This window comes from Rana temporaria, chromosome 2 (genome assembly GCF_905171775.1).
Source record: "Rana temporaria chromosome 2, aRanTem1.1, whole genome shotgun sequence".
Classification (NCBI taxonomy): domain Eukaryota; kingdom Metazoa; phylum Chordata; class Amphibia; order Anura; family Ranidae; genus Rana; species Rana temporaria.
Window position 1 is genome coordinate 453,894,460 of NC_053490.1, and position 21,006 is coordinate 453,915,465.

General features: G+C 43.5%; 1 protein-coding gene across 1 annotated transcript in view; it reads right to left on the reverse strand.

The window, feature by feature from the left end:
- The window catches only part of SEZ6 (seizure related 6 homolog), an 878,191-nt gene that overhangs the window by 119,867 nt on the left and 737,318 nt on the right, over positions 1–21,006 (reverse strand). The window contains exon 6 of the mRNA XM_040338538.1: positions 567–752. Coding sequence (XP_040194472.1) covers positions 567–752 — 186 coding nt within the window. The remainder of the gene's footprint in view (positions 1–566; positions 753–21,006) is intronic.

Below are 21,006 nucleotides of genomic sequence, written 5' to 3' on the forward strand. Positions count from 1 at the left end.
CAGGAGCAGCCTTACGACGGAAGCGCCGTACGCAAACGACGTTTGTGAATCGGCGTGAGTATGCAATTTGCATACTCTACGCTGACCGCTACGGGAACGCCACCTAGTGGCCAGCGTCAGAATGCAGCCTAAGATACGACGGCATGAGAGCCTTATGCCAGTCATATCTTAGGCTACAGTCGGCGTATCGAGCTTTCTGAATACAGAAAGTCGATACGCCGGCGCTACTTAGCAATTACGCTGCGTATCTATGGATACGCAGGCGTAATTGCTACCTGAATCTACCCCAATAACATGGAAAATATTCATATTCTTTTATTTATATATATATATATATATATATATATATATATATATATATATATATATAAATAATGGGATGCAAATGAATTTTTTATTATTTAATAATAAAAGATGATAAACTACCCTGCCTGGCTGACTTTTACCTCCAGCTTATGTACAGGGAAAAGACCATTTCCTTTTCTATCTCTGGAGTGATTGTGATTAAAGTGCTTCACAAGCCTCACCATGAAAAGGACAGCTCTGTAGTCTCATCAATCTCTTACCTATACACTGTGGAGCTTGGCTGCTCCAGAAAGGTCGGGTTGCATTGAGGCAGGTGAGTACATGAAGTCCATGCAGCTGGTAGCCGGTATTGCAGTAGAAATATGCTTCCCCTCCCGGGTGCAGACTGGTGACAGATATATCACCATAAGCTGGTCTTCGAGGGAATCCACAGCTCAGGACATAGGCTGCAATGAAAAATACATTATATCAATTTAGAAACATTTTATAATGAATGGTTGATACATTTGGTTTGACATTTCATACTTGTCAATATTTAAAACATTTTCTTTAACTTTTTCTATTTATTTATTTTATTTGGAATATTTAACTAGAATTAAAGTTGTCAGTAGTAAATTACAGAAGTTCCATTACAGTGACGTTTTCAGCCACTTTGGGCTCTTTCGAGCTAGAAGCAATTCCAAAAGGTCATCCTTGCACAAAGCATATTCTGGCCTATTCTGGTTTACATTCGTATTCTTAAAGGGGTTGTAACCGTACCATTATTTTTCCTAAATAGCTTCCTTTACCTTAGTGGAGTCCTCCTTCACTTACCCCATCCTTCAATTTTGCTTTTAAATGTCCTTATTTCTTCTGAGAAATCCTCACTTCCTGTTCTTCTGTCTGTAACTCCACACCGTAATGCGAGGCTTTCTCCCTGGTGTGGAGTGTCGTGCTGGCCCCCTCCCTTGGACTACTGGAGAGTCAGGACGCCCACTAACACACAGCTCCTTTCTCTATCTGCAATGTAGAGAGCGTCCTGACTCTCCGGTAGTCCAAGGGAGGGGGCGAGCACGACACTCCACACCAGGGAGAAAGCCTTGCATTACTGTGTGGAGTTACACAGGAACAGGAAGTGAGGATTTCTCAGAAGAAATAAGGACATTTAAAAGCAAAATTGAAGGATGAGGTAAGTGAAGGAGGACTGCACTAAGGTAATGGAAGCTATTTAGGATTTTTTTTTTTAACCTTTACAACCCCTTTAAGCAAAAAAATAAATCAATTGTAGCTGTATAAGTAGAATGCATATTCAGTCATTCATATATTCTAAATAAAAATAGTTTCAGATTATGGTTTGCAGAGTATATTTGCAGCTACAGTGGTCCTACAAGTAAAGTATTGATTAAAGAAGGAACTTCAGTCTTTAACAAAAAATATTAACAGTCAGCAGCTAGAAATACCGTAGCTGCTGACTTTTTAAAATAAGGTACCTACCAGGGTCTGGGGTCCAGCGCTGTCTTCATGTAGCTGGTTCTTTTTAAAAGCTGTGAGTTCCTGGCGCCACCATTTTGAATATGGGAGCCATCAGGCTTTATGAACTGAGGTAGATTGGTAGACATGTCCCAGAAGGTTGCAGGTGACCAAGGGCATGTCATGGGGAGTATACTAAGTGGGGCTTTTCTGTTTGAGACCTGTTAAATAACAAACATGTCTACTTACCTGCTCTGTACAGTGGTTTTGCACAGAGCAGCTCCGATCCTCCTCTTCGTAGGGCCCCTACCGGCGCTCCTTGCTCTTCCCCCTTGACCAGTATCCCCAGAGCAAGCAGCTTGCAACGGGGGCACTGGTACGTGCCCACTCTCGAGTGTGGCTCTATGTGTCCAAAAGACACAGAGCCGCGGCTCAGCCCATCTCCCCACTCTCTCCTCATTGGCTCACTGGCACCCTCTGCTGTGTCAGCCAATAAGGAGAGGGAGTCCCGGGACTGCCGAGTCTCTGGTGGACATTGGATCTGGATCGAGATGGGCTCAGGTAAGTATTAGGGAGGGCTGTGGGGGGAGCAGCACACAGAAGGTTTTTGACCTCCATGCATATGCATGGGGGTAAAAAACCTTCCGCCTTTACAACCACTTTAAAGCGGAGCTCCACCCTAAAGTGGAACTTCCGCTCATCGGATTGGCACCTTTCAGGGGGGAGGGGGGTGCAGATACCTGTATTTGCACCCACTTCCAGGCATAGAGCCTGTGGGAAACTGCGGGCAATACGTCACTTATCGCCCCCCCCCCCCGTTGTGTTCTGGGAAACACACGGCTCCCAGAACACAGCAGGGAACAGTGAGGATGACGCAGCATGACTCGCGCATGCGCAGTAGGGAACTGGGCAGTGAAGTAGCAACGCTTCACTTCCTGATTCCTGTACCGATGATGGCGGTGGGGGCAGCCGAGGGACGAGCGTTTGTTCGTCTTCTGCTACCGACGTCACTGGACTCCAGGACAGGTAAGTATCCATTTATTAAAAGTCAGTAGCTGCAGTATTTGTAGCTGCTGGCTTTTAATATTTTTTTTTTTTGTACGGCGGAGCTCCGCTTTAAGGCCACACCCAGTGCAGTGTAATCATCTTCCTAAGTAGTGTTTGCTGTTTGTCCAGGCTCTTTTTTTAAATGACATTTTATTTTTAGAACTTATGCAAGTATTTTAAATCAGCAGGAATAGATAACAATCAATGCAATATAGCATATATAAATATTATATGAAGTGAGTTTACAGGTCATGCCCCCCAAGATCCCAATTTTCAGAAATTGTAAAGAAAGGCACCTTTTAGCACACAGTGATGTTGATTTAATAAAACGGGAGAGTGCACATTCAGGAGCAGCTGTGCATTTTAGCCAATCAGCTTCTAACTTTACCTTGTAAAATTAAAATGTTTATTAACCCAAAAAAATAAAAATGGAATCCCTTTCCCTTAACCCATGTTATACAGCACAGTACTTGTGCTGTGTCATTTGGCCCCCTGTATCACTTGAATTACCTGGCTGATCCAGCCTCCCCCCCCCCCTCACTGCACTGCCTCCAATCTATCAGGGCTGCTGAGCCCTGACACTGGAGTCATCCGTACGTGCCTCCATCATCCGCAGCCTGCTCTCCTGTGTCTGTGTCTCCCTCTGTCCTCTCCCCTCCTCCCCCCTTCTCTCCCTGAGTGTCAGCTCCTCGATCCTCCCCTCCTGCTCTAAAAAGCAGTTTTTATTTTCTATAGTTCCCTCTGATATAGATTAGTAAGCTCTGCAGTGCATGTAATTTATAAAAATATGCAATATAATAGCTTTCTTCAGAGCGCCGTTCATCGCTCACGTGACTCACCGCCAGTCTCCTCCTCTCCTCAGCTGACGTCAGCGGGGGTTTCCCAGCACCTCCCCCTCCAGCTATCGCATCGAGAGAGGAGACCAGCGGACAGTCAGCTGAGCATCGAGCGGCACTCTGAAGTAAGCTATTATACAGCATATTTTTATAACTGACATCCACTGCTGAGCTTACTGTTATATAACAGGGAGAACTATAGAACATTTTTTTTTTTTACTTTAACAAACACTTTAAACTTTGACAATAAAACCTGGAGCCCAGGTTCACACTAGCATGATCTTAGACATTGCATGTGATTCGCACCCGCACTGCAGATGCCAATCGCATGCGATGTCTGTGAGATGCAAGTTCACCCATACAGTTGTATGGCTGAACTCGCATTAAATTTGCAGGAAAAAAAGTGCAGGGACTTTTTTTCCCCCGTTCTGAAATTGGATCGCATGGGTGTTCGCACCTATACGTTCGGATTCCTGTGCGAGTACACAGTTCGCAATATCGATCTGTGAACCGATCTGGGGGTGTCATTAACAATGTATTGACACCCGCAGTGGTTCACAGAAGGCAGTGTGAGCTACCTTCGGAAGAGGAGCGATGTGGGAACTCGCGCTTAATCGCGCTGGTTCCTGCATCGCACTTGTCTGAACCTAGGCTGAAGCTCATTAGTTTGCAGTATGCAGAGCTGCACCCAATTTTGCATTCTCCAGGTTTAGTAAATCAACCTCAGGATGTAAGCAAAGGACATGTACCTGTCACAGCCCTAGTTACATAGACCACAAAAATGTAATATACAGAAAATGAATGGCTAATTTTGACTTTAATGTTTTCTTTGTATTGGCTTTTCAAAATAACAAATGCATTAATATAGAGTTTGGATAAAACATTTAGTCCAGCATAACACTATTGGTAACAAAAAACACTATTGGTAACAAAATAGTACATCTTGTATAGAGATGTATACATCTATAGGTGTGCGCAGCCTATTGCATTAGGGTGTGCACCCCAAAGTTCAAACACACATGAATGCCACCTGCTGTCACAGGAAGGGGGCTCTGGTGGTGGGAGACAGTTGATTGGGGGCATGTTACAGTACACCCTAAATACGGGTGTAACGTGTTCCTAAAGTTGAACCTAGACTTTAATATAATGGGGGCATTTACATTGGCCAATGGCACCCCCAACCACCCACCTGGTGCTGCTCTTGGATAATGCTAATGCACATGGGGTGACTAGGGTGTGCCCAGGCACACCCTGTGCGCACGCCTATGTATACATCAGACCAAAAAGAGGGACAACTGAGGCTGCAAGAGGGACAGAAGGATTTGTTTTCAAAGGAGGGACAGTTCCTCCAAATAAGGGACAGTTGGTAGCTATGCATGTGTCATCATCATCACACCAAAGACAGAATATGATAAAAATTAAAGTAGAAATGGTATAGAAAAAATAAATGGAACTTTTGTCTAATTAACAGGAAAGCTGTACCGTCAAGACAGCAATAGATGGTATCATGTACTGCAAACAAGATACAGAGCAAAACACCAGGAGAGATGCGAAACACGAAACCAGCTCAAAATAGACTAACGATGATACCAGGACTATCAGGACTATCCTTCCAATTTATGATGTTAATAAAGCAATATTTGGAGAGATTCAGTTTCATGTTATCATTTGGGAGCACACTAATTGAAAATCGAGAAGTCCTTGGGGTTGGTTTTGAGTTTACTTTTTACGGAATTATTAAAAAATGTAATTATCTTTTTTAATAATGAAGTTCATTAAGTGAATCAGAGTACACTATTACATGTTATTCAATGGCATATTGTACGAAAGACTGGAGTAAGTAGAAAAAGTGTGAGGCATTGTTATCACTGCACAGGATTCACCGCCTACAGCAGATGTACTGCGGCAGGTCGGCTTTATTGCGTGAAATGATGTACCTGTACGTAATTTCGTGCAATAGACAGGGGGGGCGTACGCGCTGATCTGACAGAGGGGGAGACAATTAGTGGGTCCAGGGGACCCGATGTCTGCCGGTCACCCGAGATTGTTCCCCAGAGAGGCAGAACAGCGATCTGCCTATGTTAACAAGGCAGATCGCTGTTCTGACAGGGAAGAAGATTGAGATCTTGTGTTCCTGCTAAGCAGGAACACGGATCTCTGTCTTCACCCAGTCAAACCATCCCCCCACACAGTTAGCAAGCACCTCCTAGGGACGCACTTAACCCTTTGATCTCCCCTGATGTTATCCCCTTCACTGCCAGTGTCATTAGTACAGTAAGGCCCCTTTCACACTTGTAAGACTTGACCTATGACTGGGGACTGCAAAGTCGTGCCCCATGATTTTCAATGACAACCATTCATATAAGTACGACTTCAAGTCGTTCCGACTTCAAAGAAGTCCCTGCACTACTTTGGTCCGACTTTGATGCAAGTTCAGGTTCATAGACCTCAAGTCTCCTTGAAATTGCGGCAAAATCGCATCAAAATCTCAGCAAAATTGCACGACTCTGTAGTTGCGGTAGTGTGAAAGGGGCCTAACAGTGCATATCTTTAGCCCTGATCACTGTAATGTCATTGGTTCCCAAAAAAGTGCACTGTTGCAATCCCGCAAAAAATAATAATAATGGACATTCAGAATATGTCTTGGACTACCTGAGATACGACTGTTGTGTGGTTATTGTCCACAATGTATTCTGTGGATAACTGGTTGCTGTTTGTTGATTCTGAACTCAACAGGTTTATTGAAATAGTGACTCATTCATAATGTTAGGTGTTAATGTCATCAACTCCAGACCACCTGTCTGTCTGGTGTGATGTAAATGAATCCAGACTAACTTCTAAGGATCTTTCATTGTGGCTTGTGCTAATTGACCCTGCATTGTGTGAAGGTCTATTGATAATGTGTATTGTGAGTTAACAGGTCAGGTGTATGAGCCATCAGCTAAAGGTCATGTGTATGAGGCATCAGCTGTAGTTAATTAGCTCATGTAAATTAGGTCAGGAGCCGGAGTCGGGATGTCTGTTAAAAGATGTATTGAGGAGGATGTGTATTGGGCATCATTAGGTAAACATTGTGTGATGTTGTGGGTGGAGTTGGGTCATTGTTCATTTGATTACTGCAGTATCCTAAAGTGTATATAAGAGCTGTATTTCTCAATAAAGGGTCATTCCTGTTGAACCTCAAACAGAGCTGTGTGCCTCGTTAATGAGGGAATTCTTATGGGTCGTGTTCGCCGGATTGTGGAGTGTCGGTAGCTGCCTTGTGTTCGAGAATGGAATATCCTAAACGGCTTAAACCCCTATCCTATTTTTGGTGCTGTTACAATTACTTACCTCCGTTTATTTATTTAAGATACATAATGAGAATAATGCACTAGGCCAGTGCGCCCTCTGTTTTGTTCTATGTTTCCTGTATAATTAGACTGCTGTCAAATTGAAAAAAAGAGGGGGTAGTGGAACTTTATATGAAGCACACATCTAAAATGAACAACCCAATGATTATATTATATTTTTATTACATAGGGATAGAGGCACACAACTAATTTATCATTATACATTACTATTATCTGTGACACATTTCTAACTACCCATTCTAACTGTCTGGATCATTATACATTACTATTATCCGTGACACAGTTCTGCCATTATGGATTTATTTAGATACAGGGGCCAATTTTCAATGTTCACTGGGGGGCAGCTTTGGTTTTCTTCATCTCCGGGAGCTGCGACGCGCACAGGGCCCCTCCCAATCTATTATAGCCATGGGGGGATGGGCAGGCACTCACTGCGGGTCGACGCCACGCCCATATGTCAAGCGGGTGGCGTCATTCGTATCAGTCTTTACAGATACTCTTTGGAAATATATATAGCACCAATTTTATATCACATCTGATAACTGGGGAGTTCATTCCTATGCTTACTCCCTGATGTTGGTGCCGCCATGTTGCCATAGTTGATACCACCTCAGCTCCCAGGGATGACGTCTCCTACAGCTCCTCCAGCCAGTGTTATCAACAATCCAATTTTTACCCATATACTACGGTTAGGTAAAAGCATTTGGGATCCATTGTTGTTCCCCCTCTTTTCTTATCCCCTTTTTTATCTACCATCATACTACTTTGGCATTTTTATTCTATTATAGATACATTCAACCTGCATCTTCTCCTGATGAGTGGCAATATGTCCACGAAACGCGTAGAGATTTCCTACGATGCTACATTACAGTAACCATGTGCATTATTTGAATTTTATTATTTTATCATAATCAATCAGTCCCATTATTATTATCATGTTTACATATTACTAGATTTGTTTGCTCTGGGTATACATACTTTAGATCCATTACAATGTGTATCATGTTGTTACAGTTGTGTACATATTTATGAACTATTTAGATGATAATTATTGTGACCTTTATATATATATATATATATATATATATATATATATATATTTTTTTTTTTACTGCTTTATGTGTGCTCATATGTAATAAACAATTAATATTGTATAATCATTGGGTTGTTCATTTTAGCTGTGTGCTTCATATAAAGTCCCACTTCCCCATCTTTCTTTCAATATGTACCGGAGATGGAGGTATATGAAATTACTAGTCATGGCCTCTTCCTTCTTCGTTTTTAGATTGCTGTCAAGTTGTTCCTTCATGAGGAGAGGTAAATACTGTTATATAAAGCTGTGAAGTCAGGCACTGTCCACCCAAGTTTTATCTTGTGATGAGCCCTGATGCAGGGAGAGTGATTTTTGACGCTGAAACATGATGGGTATTTTTAAATTACTTTTTTTTATATCAACAATTAAAATGATCTTGCAATCTCTCATCTAGTTTTGGTCTGGCACATATTTCTGTATTTCTAGGTGCAAAAATAAAAGCATAAAAAGCAATCTTTTCCTCAGTTTCACCTCTAACAAAAGTAGCCAAATAGAAAGGCTAAATTAATTAGTGGTTCAATACAGTGGCGGCTGGTGCTCAAAATTTTTAGGGGGGCACAAACGAAAAATAAAAAAATTGCAGCCTCAATGTGTCCATCAAATGCAGCCACTGTGCCATCAATTGTCACCACTGTGCCATCCTATCAAATGCAGTCACTGTGCCATGCCATCAAACGCAGCCACTGTGCTATCAATTCGCACCACTGTGCCATGCCATCAAACGCAGCCACTGTGCCATGCCATCAAACGCAGCCACTGTGCCATCAATTCGCACCACTGTGCCATGCCATCAAACGCAGCCACTGTGCCATGCCATCAAATACAGCCACTGCGCTCTAGGTCCGGCCATCTGAATTAGACCAACGGCGACAATAACATAGATTCATGCAATGCAATGAATCTATGTTATTAGTCAGTGGCAGTGCGGAGCCAGAGGGGGCGGCGCTCCAGCGCCCTCTAAGGACGAACCGCCACTGGTTCAATAGCTAATGCATAGATCAAGAGTGAGAGAAGCCAGCTCTATGCATTAGCTTTTGGACTACCAATGGGCCTCTCCAAATATTCCATTGTAGAAGAAATGAGATGGCTCAAATCCATTGAATGGTGCGTGGGGTCTGGGAAATAGAAACCAGTCACTGATACACTATTAGCACTGGGAGATCGGAAATGCACATTCATATGAAACACTAGACCATGCCCCCCTCTTTCCAGGTTCTTCAAATATCTATTGTGATGCTGTAGAATAATTCAGGGTTTGCTTTGTAAAAACCATAAATATTCAACCTTTATCTGCGAGAACTAAACACTAATGTGAACAATGACATACTTGTACTACGGAAAAGAATAAAGAAACTTCAATCAACACTTGAGACACAGTGTTATTAAACACTCTTCGTGTTTAGTTTGATATTGTCTTGTTTATGGCGATTTTTCATAGCGTGTGCCATATCCATCAATAGGTCACCTGTTTCAATTTTAGACCTTGGGCTCTCTATTGTGGCTGTCAGCTTATTATTTTGTAGAATCAAAGGAACCAAAGTCCACAGTAACAAAACAATTTTATTATTAAAACAAAAATTTCAATGCAAGGTCAATACAATACAAGGTCCCTACATTAAACAGTCATACGCCATTTTCTAAGTGTATCAAGTTTGCCAGGTAATGCAGCAGCTATTACTAGTATAGATAATTCTAACTATCCATTCTAACTATATGGATGAGTCAAGTAAAAGTTGAGTTTATTTACATAGAAGAAGCCCTTTATTGGTGGCCACATACAGAATATTGATATGATCATTCAACTGATACCGGTAATTTAATGCAACGAAACTGATCAGTCAGACAGCCCTATAGCAGGGCCAGATTTAGACTTTGGGGGGGCATTTCAGGCTCAGGGTGTCCCTCATAAACAGAGTTTTACACTTTACGGCGCCTCTGCAGTCAGCTCTACACGGCAAGCGCAGGCGCCGTATAGCGCCGTAAAGAGCCGAGTCCCCCTCGGATATTTTCGGAAGGCGTGACACGCTTTACCCGCATGTCAATCATCTATGCCTCGAGCACAGAGCGTCTCCTGGGAGGATCAACACTCACTCCCAGGAGACATTGCGCAGAGCTCCCCATCGGGGAAAAGGAGCGACACGCCCACTCCCCGCAAGGAAGAAGACCCGGATATGAGGCTGAAGACAGGTAAGTGTACACATTTAAAAAAAAATGACAACGCTACAAGCCTTTATTAAGGCTGGAGATAGGTTAGCTAAAAAGTTCATTTTGAGGGTGAACCTCCGCTTTAAGATTGTAAGTGCTCTATGCAGTAGTGTATTTAGGTTTTGTGCTGCCCTAGGCCTGAATAAACTTGTGCACCCCCTAATTTAAAAATGACCCACCCCTTCCTGTCAATGCCACTCCCCTTTATGTTTAAGACCCACCCTGAAATTTTAAAATGGGGACACTAGTTCTGAGGGCCTGGGGGGGTAATGGATTCCCTTAATTTGCATAGATTTACTCTCACTTCCTGTTTGGCTATGGGGCAGGAAGTGAAGGGAAATCTCTGCAATGGGACAGGTGTGGTAAAATATAAACTGACCGGGGCTATAATCCTCCATTACTCTATCCAAAATTAATAAAAAAAGTGTTGCCTACAGTTCTTCTTTAAGCAGAAATTTAACTAAGAAGATATAACCATTCCAATGGTGCAGCAGAAAACATGTAGCACAGTGAGGAACGTTTGTGATCCAGGCTGACAGGACAGTCAAAATTAGAAGCAGCTTGCGTTACACTAACATTGTAGCACAAGCCGGTGGGGACTCTTTCCGTGCTGCCCCCCGCAAAGTGCTGCCCTAATCCTGGCCTAGGCCAGGATACAGCGTTGGCTCTATGTGTGGTTCTCTTGAGCTGCCAAAATTCATTTTTGAAAACGATACAGTAAGCCAGTCCAGAGTAAAACCGTTTACAAAGGATGGCAGGCAAAATATTACCTCCCAAGATACATTTCTAAAAGAATATATATATTTTTTTATTATACAGTAAAACCTTGGTTTGCGAGCATAATTAGTTCCAGAAACATGCTTGTAATCCAAAGCACTTGTATATCAAAGCATTTTTTTTACAGGGTATAAAAGAGATTAGAGGCACCTCTAAAGCCCTGTACACACGATCAGTCCATTCGATGAAAACGGTCTGAAGGACCGTTGTCATCGGTTAACCTATGAAGCTGACTGATCGTCCGTCGCGCGTACACACCATAGGTTAAATAACCGATCGTGTCAGAACACGGTGACGTAAAACACGACGACGTGCTGAAAAAAACAAAGTTCAATGCTTCCAAGCATGCGTCAACTTGATTCTGAGCATGGGCGGGTTTTTAACCGATGGGTTTGCATACTAACGATCGGTTTTGACCTATCGGTTACCATCCATAGGTTCAATTTTAAAGCAAGTTGCCATTTTTTTAACCTAGGGTTAAATAACCTATGGGGCCTACACAAGATCGGTTTGGACCGATGAAAACGGTCCTTCAGACCGTTTTCATCGGTTTAACCTATTGTGTGTACGAGGCTTAAGTGTAGCAATAAGTTGCTAAATGTTGTACCTTCATTAAATGTAACCATATTGCTACACTTAGAGGCTCCTCTCTTTTTTTTTATACTCAGTTGTGACATGACGCTACTCTTATATCAAGACATCGCTTGTATATCAAGGCAAAATGTATTAAAACATTTTGCTTGTCTTGCAAAAAGCTCTCAAACCAAGTTACTCTCAAACCAAGGTTTTACTGTGTATTTTATATTATTTATTTTTTTATATAATTTTCTATATTGTTTTATATTATGTATGTATAGAGGGGGGCCCCTTATGTCTGGGGGACTGTGGAAGTTGCCCTTTTTGCCCTCTTAATAATCTGTCACTGTCCTAGAGTCTAGAAAAAGCTGACATAACTCTAATTTCTGAGACTGGAGTCAGCAAATGAGTTCCAAACCTTATAGGGAAAATAAAGCAGGCTCTAGTTATCACTGGGCTGGATTCAGGTAGAATTGCGCTATTTTTACGGAGACGCAGGGCAACGTTTTTGCCCTGTGCCCCCGCAAATTTACTGCGCTGCCCTTGATTCACGGAGCAGTAGCTCCGTAAATTGCGTGGGCGTGCCGGCAAAATGCCCGCCGTAAGCGCGCGCAATTTAAATGATCCCGTAGGGGGCGGGAATCATTTAAATTAGGCGCCTTCCCGCGCCGATCGTAGAGCGCATGCTCCGTCGGGAAACTCCGTCGCAACTCCGTCGCAAGGACGTCATTTGCTTCAAAGTGAACGTGAATGGCGTCCAGCGCCATTCACGAATCACTTACGCAAACTACGTAAATTTTAAATTTCGCGACGCGGGAACGACGGGTATACGTAACATTGGCTGCCCCTGCTAATAGCTGGGGCAGCCTTACGCGAAAACCGCCGCACGTAAACATCGTAAATTGCATACGCAGGGCTCGCGCAACGTTGTGAATTGGCGTTAGTATGCAATTTGCATACTATACGCTGAGCACAACGGGAACGCCACCTAGCGGCCATCGCAAGAATGCAGCCTAAGATATGCGGGCATAAGAGCCTTATGCCGCGCATATCTTAGGCTGCAGTTGGCGTAACGAGGTTCCTGAATCAGGAGCATTCGTTACGCCGGGGCAAGTAAGCAATTGCGCTGTGTAACTTATGGTTACACAGGCGCAATTGCTTCTTGAATCCAGCCCACTGTCTTTAAAGGTAGTGTTCCCTGACACTAAAGATCTTGAAGGTACTTTTAATAAAGTATTTACAATGCTTTTATAAATAGTAGAAATCGTTGGCAATTTTTTTTATTTTTTTCATCTACTTTTTCAGTGACATTCAGAGGTTTAACCCTGGGCTCTTCACGGTCATGGGGTAACACCGAAAAGTGTGTGTAGCTCAGCCAGATGTTCCTGAGCTGGAGTCGCAGTGATGGATTATCTGAAATAAAGTTATAATGCCCCATCTCCATCTTGCAGTGGATTTCCCGGACTGGGTGTTTGGCACCACTCATTAGCTCGCGACTTGATAAATTATCCGTGCTGCTTCCCTAATGGGACCTATAAAATATTTCCTCTGTGTCTATGGCACTTCCTCCAAAACACAACAGATAGCGAAGGAAGAGATCTCTCGAGGGGAATTGGCAGGGAATGCAGAGTAAATGTGGAGCTTCAGTCACAGTCCGTGCACAGTGATAGATTTCTTCCTATTATATCTGCCGAGAATGGTAAACAAAGCAGAATACAAATCTGCAACAAACACACATTACTTGTTATAAAGGGTCAAATGTATTCATTTTTCCTGCACAGCCTTTGACCATCGCAAATATATTGCAGTTCTTCCTGGTGCCTTAGGATAACAACAGCCTGTAGTTGTTTGAAATAGCCAGGGTACGATTAACAGGTCTAAAATGTGCGCAACCCTTGCCTTCTTTATTCTCGGTATTACAACTCAGACACCACTGAAATTCTTACACACACAGTACTGTGTATATATATATATATATATATATATATATATATATATATATATATATATATATATATAATATGAGTGTACAGGGTTTTTTTTTCTCAGAGAATAGGTGCAGAAGGGTGACCTTCTGAGTCACCCTTCATCTCTGCCCCCTACCTACCTCTGAGCACCGTCCCTTGGTTTCACCCCCTATCCACCTTCCTGTACTATCCCTTTTAGAGAATACAGAACAAAGGGCCAGATTCACGTAGCCCGGGCGCAGCGTAACGTAACCGATTTAGGTTACACCGCCGCAAATTTTCTGTCTAATTGCCCGATCCACAAAGCACTTACCTGGAAATTTGTGGCAGTGTATCCTAAATCCGTCCGGCGCAAGGCGGGCCAATTCAAATGGGGCGGGTACCATTTAAATTAGGCGCGCTCCCGCGCCGGACGTACTGCGCATACTCCCGACGCAAATTTCCCGACGTGCTTTGCACGAAATTACGACGTGCCGACGTTTTGTGAATCGTGACGTGAAAAAAAGACTTGCGCTGGGAAAAAAAAAATGTAAAAAAAATTCAAAAGCGACGCGGGAAAGACGGGTATACTTTTACATGGTGTAGTAATTTTACACTTTGTAAAAGGTGCCCTATCTTTGCGACGGCAAACTAACACTTGCGGCGACGTAACGACGGGAAAAAGTTTTGTGGATCGCCGTAACTGCTAATTTGCATACCCGACGCTGGTTTACGACACAAACTCCCCCCAGCGGCGGCCGCGGTACTGCATCCTAAGAGTAAAACTATTACACCTGTCGGATCTTAGGGATATCTATGCGTAACTGATTCTATGAATCAGTCGCATAGATAGAAACAGGGATACGCCGTCGTATCCCTTTTGTGAATCTGGCCCCATGTATCATTTTGTGCTACTAAGTCATTTGTATGGAATTAGATAGACCCCCACCCCAGCAACAATAGACCCCCCACACAACAATGGACGCCCAGCAACAAAATACCACCACAGCAACAATAGACCCCCAGCAGCAACAACATATCTCCCAGCTACCAGCATCAATAGACCCTCCATTAACTGTAGATTCCACCTAACAACAATTGATCCCCCAACAACATAAGACCCCCTGCCAGCAACAATAGGCCCACACACAAAATTTACGTCTGTACCAGCGACAATAGATTCCACAGCAGGAAGCATCACTAGACCCTCCGGCACACCCCAGCAATACAGTATATTAAGAGCTGGAGGTGCGTGAACTGACCCCCCCCCCCCCCCATGTCCGCTGAAAAAAAGCCCAGGGAGTATATAATATACAGCAAAATCACAATGATTTCATGAGCCTTAGGCAGGGTCAGGCCATGGCATCGTTAAAATGGATGCCTGGACCTCATAAAGTAAACACACTCAGTGAAATGTTTTACAGTACACACTTTGCTAAATAGTTTAACCACTTCAATACTGTGCATTTTTAATGACAATTACTCAGTCATGCTACACTGCACCCAAGCAATTTTTTTATCACCTTGTTCCCACAAATAGAGCTTTCTTTTGGTGGTATTTGATCACTGCTGGGGTTTTTTATTTGTTTCTGTTAAAATTTTTTGTAAATAAGTATGTTTTCTCCTTTACTGATGGGCACTGATGAGGCTGCACTGACAGCCACTGATAAGTGGGCACTGATGAGGTGACACTGCTGGACCCTGATAATGGGCACTAATAGGCGGCACTGATAGGTGGCACTGGTATGCAGCACTGATGGGAACTGATAGGTGACACTAAAGGGCTGCACTGATGGGTACTTATGGGTGGCACTGATAGGTGGCACAGATGGGCACTGATAGGTGGGCACTGATGGACACTGATGGGTGGCACTGATGGACACTGATGGGTGGCACTTCTGGGCATCACTGATGAGACAACTGGCAGGCATTAGTAGTGGGCACTGACTGGCACCATTTGTGTGCACTGATTGGCATCTTTTAGGGCACTGTGTGGCATCCCTGGTGGCCATGGGGGGCATCAGGGCTGTTTTAATAGCATCATGGGCCCCTGGGCAAATAAATGCTCTAGAGCCCCTAGAACGATAACAGTGCAGGTAAACAGACATCAAGTAGGTAGAAGGCAGACTGCCTCCCCTGTGTATCTATCATTTGCAGTGCCATCATGGGGCCCCCAATTTTGGGGCAACATGGGCTCAAGGATGAGCTGCTTTGGGGAAAGTGCAGGGGCCCCCCATGCAGCTAGGGCCCCTGGGCAGTGCCCAGGTGTGCCCTCTTATTAAGACAGCCCTGGGGGGCATCCCTGGTGGTGGGGGCCCTGGTGGTCCTGGCGGCATCCCTGGTGGTTCAGTGTGGGCATCGCTGAGGGGCTGCACTTATAAACAATCAGCGCAGGGCCCCCTGTCAGGAGAGCCGCCAATCGGCTCTCCTCTACTCGTGTCTGTCAGACACGATTGAGGAAAACAGGATAAACGGCTCTTCCTATTTACACTGTGATCAGCTGAGTTTGGACACGGCTGATCATGTGATAAAGAGCCTTCGTCAGAGGCTCTTTACCGAGATCGGTGTAGCAGTCTGTCAGACCGACACGCCGCACCACCGATCGCCTTTTTGCGCACCCCCATCTTCTCATCCTCCCAATGTTGAGGGCATGTGGCCTGGTACAGTTCAGGAGGGGGGGGCGCTCTCTCGTCCTTTTCCTGTGGCCGGCCAGGATGCGTGATCGGATAAGGGGTCTGGTGTGGATTTTTGGGGGAACTCCACGCCATTTTTTTTAAATTTGGGGTGGAGTTCCCCTTAAAATCCACACCAGACCTGAAGGGTCTGGAAATGATATTTGGGGGGAACCCCACGTCATTTATTTTTTTTAATTGATGGCGGGGTTCCCCTTAATATCCATACCAGACCTTCAGAAATTACACTTTGTGCAGAGACAGTTCTAAGCACGGGAAACATGCGCTGCTTCACAGGCATACTATACACCCCCCCTAGGTACAAAATTTAAATGAATATTTCACTTTTATTGTTTCACTTTAAGCATTATTAAATTCACTGCTCCCAAAAAAACGGCAGTTTTTTAAAACTTTTTTTGCATTGATACATGTCCCCTGGGGCAGGACCCAGGTCCCCAAAAACCGTTTAGGACAATAACTTGCATATTAGCCTTTAAAATTAGCACTTTAGATTTCAAACATTCGAGTCCCATAGACTTTAACGGGGTTCTAAAGTTCACACAAACTTTTGGTCTGTTCGCAGGTTCTGGTGCGAACCGAATGGGGTGGTGTTCGGCTCATCCCTAATCCTGAGATGAACTAGGGACTATTGGATGTGTAAAGTGCATACAGCAGTGTACATGAAAGCAACTGACATGCATACCTCCCAACTTTCTGAGATGGGAATGAGGGACACCTACTAGCAGAAGTATAGAGACATAAGACATGCCCTCTATCACGCCCCCTTAAGGGAGAATTAACCCCCCCCCCAAAAAAAAGACCTTAGACAAGGTCTTTTTTTACCACTATTCCTTTATATTGGCTTTTCAAATTTACAAATGCAGCAATTTAGGATTTTGATGAAAGGTTTAGCACTGGGAAACACTTTTTGAAAGATAGATAGTGTTTTTTTTTTTTTTTATACAACTTTATAGATCAGACCAAAATGAGAGACAAATGAGGAGGAATGAGGGACAGAGGGACATTGCTCCAAATCAGGGACAGTGCCTTGAAATTAGGGACAGTTGGGAGCTATGAACATGCACTGCTCGTTCCAAACAAATGGAAGTGAGGGAAAAGAAGGAGAGATTCAGGAGCTTACGGAGGATGTTAAAAGTAGCCGGAAAATAATAATAAGCAACTATTTTATCAAAAATAGATTACATGGCGAGTAGTGGATGTGTATTAGTTACTTTTGAAAAAGAAGGATATAGTTTTAGCGTCACATTAAGTTAACCACTTGCTTACTGGACACTTATACGGATCTGTGATCCACAGAGTCTCAGTGACTCAGTGATGACAGCGCGCGCCACTATTGACATCCTCCCGGATTTTCAGCCCTGCGCTGTGGCCGTCATTTGACTATAGCGCGGGACTCTAGAGGTTAAAAAAAAAACACTGAGAGTTTAATACTACTTTAACTAGTGAACATTCAACAAGAAGACTATGGGGGTTAAAGCGGAGGTTCATCCTAAAAAACATCTATGAACCATCCCATACAGCATACTAGCGTCAGCTATAGTATGTTTTTTTTTTTCCGCTGTATTTACCGTTTAATCCTTCAGTTTCGTTTCAGACTCCCGTGGGGATTTGGCGTTCCTATGAAGAGGGGAACATGATTGACGTCAGGCTATGGCGCGTCACGCGTTCCGAAAATAGCCGGAGTAGGACTCGGCTCTTCACGGCGCTATACGGCGCCTGCGCACAGACTAGGAGCTGACTGCGCAGGCGCCGTATATATCCGAGTCCTATTTCGGCTATTTTCGGAACGCATGACGCGCCATAGCCGGACGTCAATCATGTTCCCCTCTTCATAGGAACGCCTATTTCCCCGCCGGAGTCTGAAACGAAACTGGACGATTAAACGGTAAATACAGCGGCAAAAAAAACAAACATACTATAGCTGACGCTAGTATGCTGTATGGGATGGTAGATAAAGAAAATGATTTTTTTAGGGTGAACCCCGGCTTTAAGCTAAAATGCTGTTTTTTATTTTCCTTGCATATCTACCTCGGATCTACAGTGACTGCACTTCCAAGTGCACTATTCAGTGCAATTTCAAGTGCACTTTGCACTTGTAGTTTGCACTTGTAGTGCAAAGTGGATTTGCCTTTAGTAAATAACCCCCAAAGTTTTCATTTAAAGGAAAATATTTTCTTTGTGGAAATTTATTTTTTAAGTTTTGAACTGTTTTACATTTTGTAATTTAAAATAAAAAAAAATAAAAACCAAAAAAACACACAATAATATGGCTACGCACATAACATTTGATTTTAAAGAATGTTTTTGATTTGCTAATAACTGTAACTGCAGATGTATATTTACCCATACAATGCAGCCAGCATCTTTCAAATAAATAATATTGCAGCAGGCTGGAATGCAGACACACTATGGTTGTTCCAGATTAGCCCAAAAGATGGCACTAGAGGACAATGCTGTACACCAACCAACATGACTACATAGAATCTCTGAAACTATCATTTGTCTAACGGTACTACTTGACCTGAGGATCAGAATAAACTCCTCAAAGCTTGTTCTGAAATACATTCCGTTAGTTACAAGTATATAACCAATTATTTTGTACATGGGCATCATGAAGATCAGAAATCCTACATAATCTGACTGCTTGTTTTGAGAAACGTTCAATCGTGATGGTTCACTGTCAAGACTCAGGGCCCAGACAGATAGCTTGTTAATGATAGTGATGGAAAGAAAAGTTACTTGTGGTAATCATCTACAGTAGACATAATATTTTTCCCTGGAGGAACCTCATATTTACTTGATGAGCCCTTCAGCAAGCACTATTATACAATATACATACGGATATTCTATAATAAATGTATATTGCACCACTGATGCATAGTTGCCAACATTCTCAAAAAATGTATACACTTTTTTGTCTGTCGGCAGAGTCTTATTTTATGATGAAAAATGGCTGTGGTTTAACCACTTAAGACCCGGACCAAAATGCAGCTAAAGGACCCGGCCAGGCACTGCGTCGCTTTAACAGACAATTGCGTGGCCGTGCGACGTGGCTCCCAAACAAAATTGGCGTCCTTTTTTTCCCCACAAATAGAGCTTTCTTTTGGTGGTATTTGATCACCTCTGCGGTTTTTATTTTTTGCGCTATAAACAAAAATAGAGCGACAATTTTGAAAAAAATGCAATATTTTTTACTTTTTGCTATAATAAATATCCCCCAAAAATATATAAAAAAACATATTTTTTCCTCAGTTTAGGCCGGTACGTATTCTTCTACCTATTTTTGGTAAAAAAATCGCAATGAGCGTTTATCGGTTGGTTTGCGCGAAATTTATAGCGTTTACAAAATAAGGGATAGTTTTATTGCATTTTTATTATTATCTTTTTTTACTACTAATGGCGGCGATCAGCAATTTTTTTCGTGACTGCGATATTATGGCGGACACTTCGGCCAATTTTGACACATTTTTGGGACCATTGTCATTTTCACAGCAAAAAATGCATTTAAAATGCATTGTTTACTGTGAAAATGACAGTTGCAGTTTGGGAGTTAACCACAGGGGGCGCTGATGGGGTTATGTGTGACCTCATGTGTGTTTACAACTGTAGGGGGTGTGGCCTATAAATGGGATCACACGATCGATAACGCCGCCACAGTGAAGAACGGGGAAGCTGTGTTTACACACAGCTCTCCCCGTTCTTCAGCTCCGGGGGCCGATCGCGGGACACCAGCGGCGCTCGGGTCCGCGGGTCCCGGAGCTTTGGCCTGGGTCGTGGGCGGCGCAGTACGTGCATGTGCCCAGCCGTGCCATTCTGCCGACGTAAATGTGCAGGAGGCGGTCCTTAAGTGGTTAAACTAAATATTGGGCGTGGCTTAAAGGGGGTGAGGTTAGAGTCTGAGATGAAAGAGGGATGGAGGGAGAAGGAAGAGAGGGCTGTAGAGAGAGTAAGAGAGAGAGAGAGAGAGAGAGAGAGAGAGAGAGAGAGAATAGAGGGAGAGGTAAAAAAAGAGAGGGAGAGAGAAAGAAAGAAAGGGAGAACAAGAGGCAGAGAAAAAGAAAGGGAGAAACAAAGTGAAAGGGAGAAAGAGGGAGAGAGAAAAAGAGAGAAAGTTAGAGAGAACGAAAAAAGAGATAAGGAGGGAAGGAGAGAGAAGGAAATAAAGAAAGAGGGATGTAGGGACAGCAGGCCCAGATCCTACACCACAATAGCAATATGTGTATTCCAGAAAGTTTAACGATCAGCAGACAAAGATACTCCAAACACCATCCCCCCCAGGCAGATCCCATCAAACAGATACAAGAGATGGTCAGAGACTGCAGACATGGTACAGGAGACGGTCAGAGAGTGTGCGGACATGGTACAGGAGATGATCAGAGAGTGTGCAGACATGGTACAGGAGACGGTCAGAGAGTGTGCGGACATGGTACAGGAGACGGTCAGAGATTGTGCGGACATGGTATAGGAGATGATCAGAGAGTGTGCAGACACGGTATAGGAGACGATCAGAGAGTGTGAGGACATGGTACAAGAGATGGGGTCAGAGATTGGGGACATGATAGAGATGGTCAGAGACTAAGCTGAGAGCACAGAGCGATGAGGAGGACTTGTGTAGAGAGAAGTTGGGGGTGATAATCACCAGTCCTGTCCTGTGCCACCCCGGTCAGTCCCTGTACACCCCTGCTTATTGGCACTGCGCTGACAAACCATTCACCTCTGCAGCTA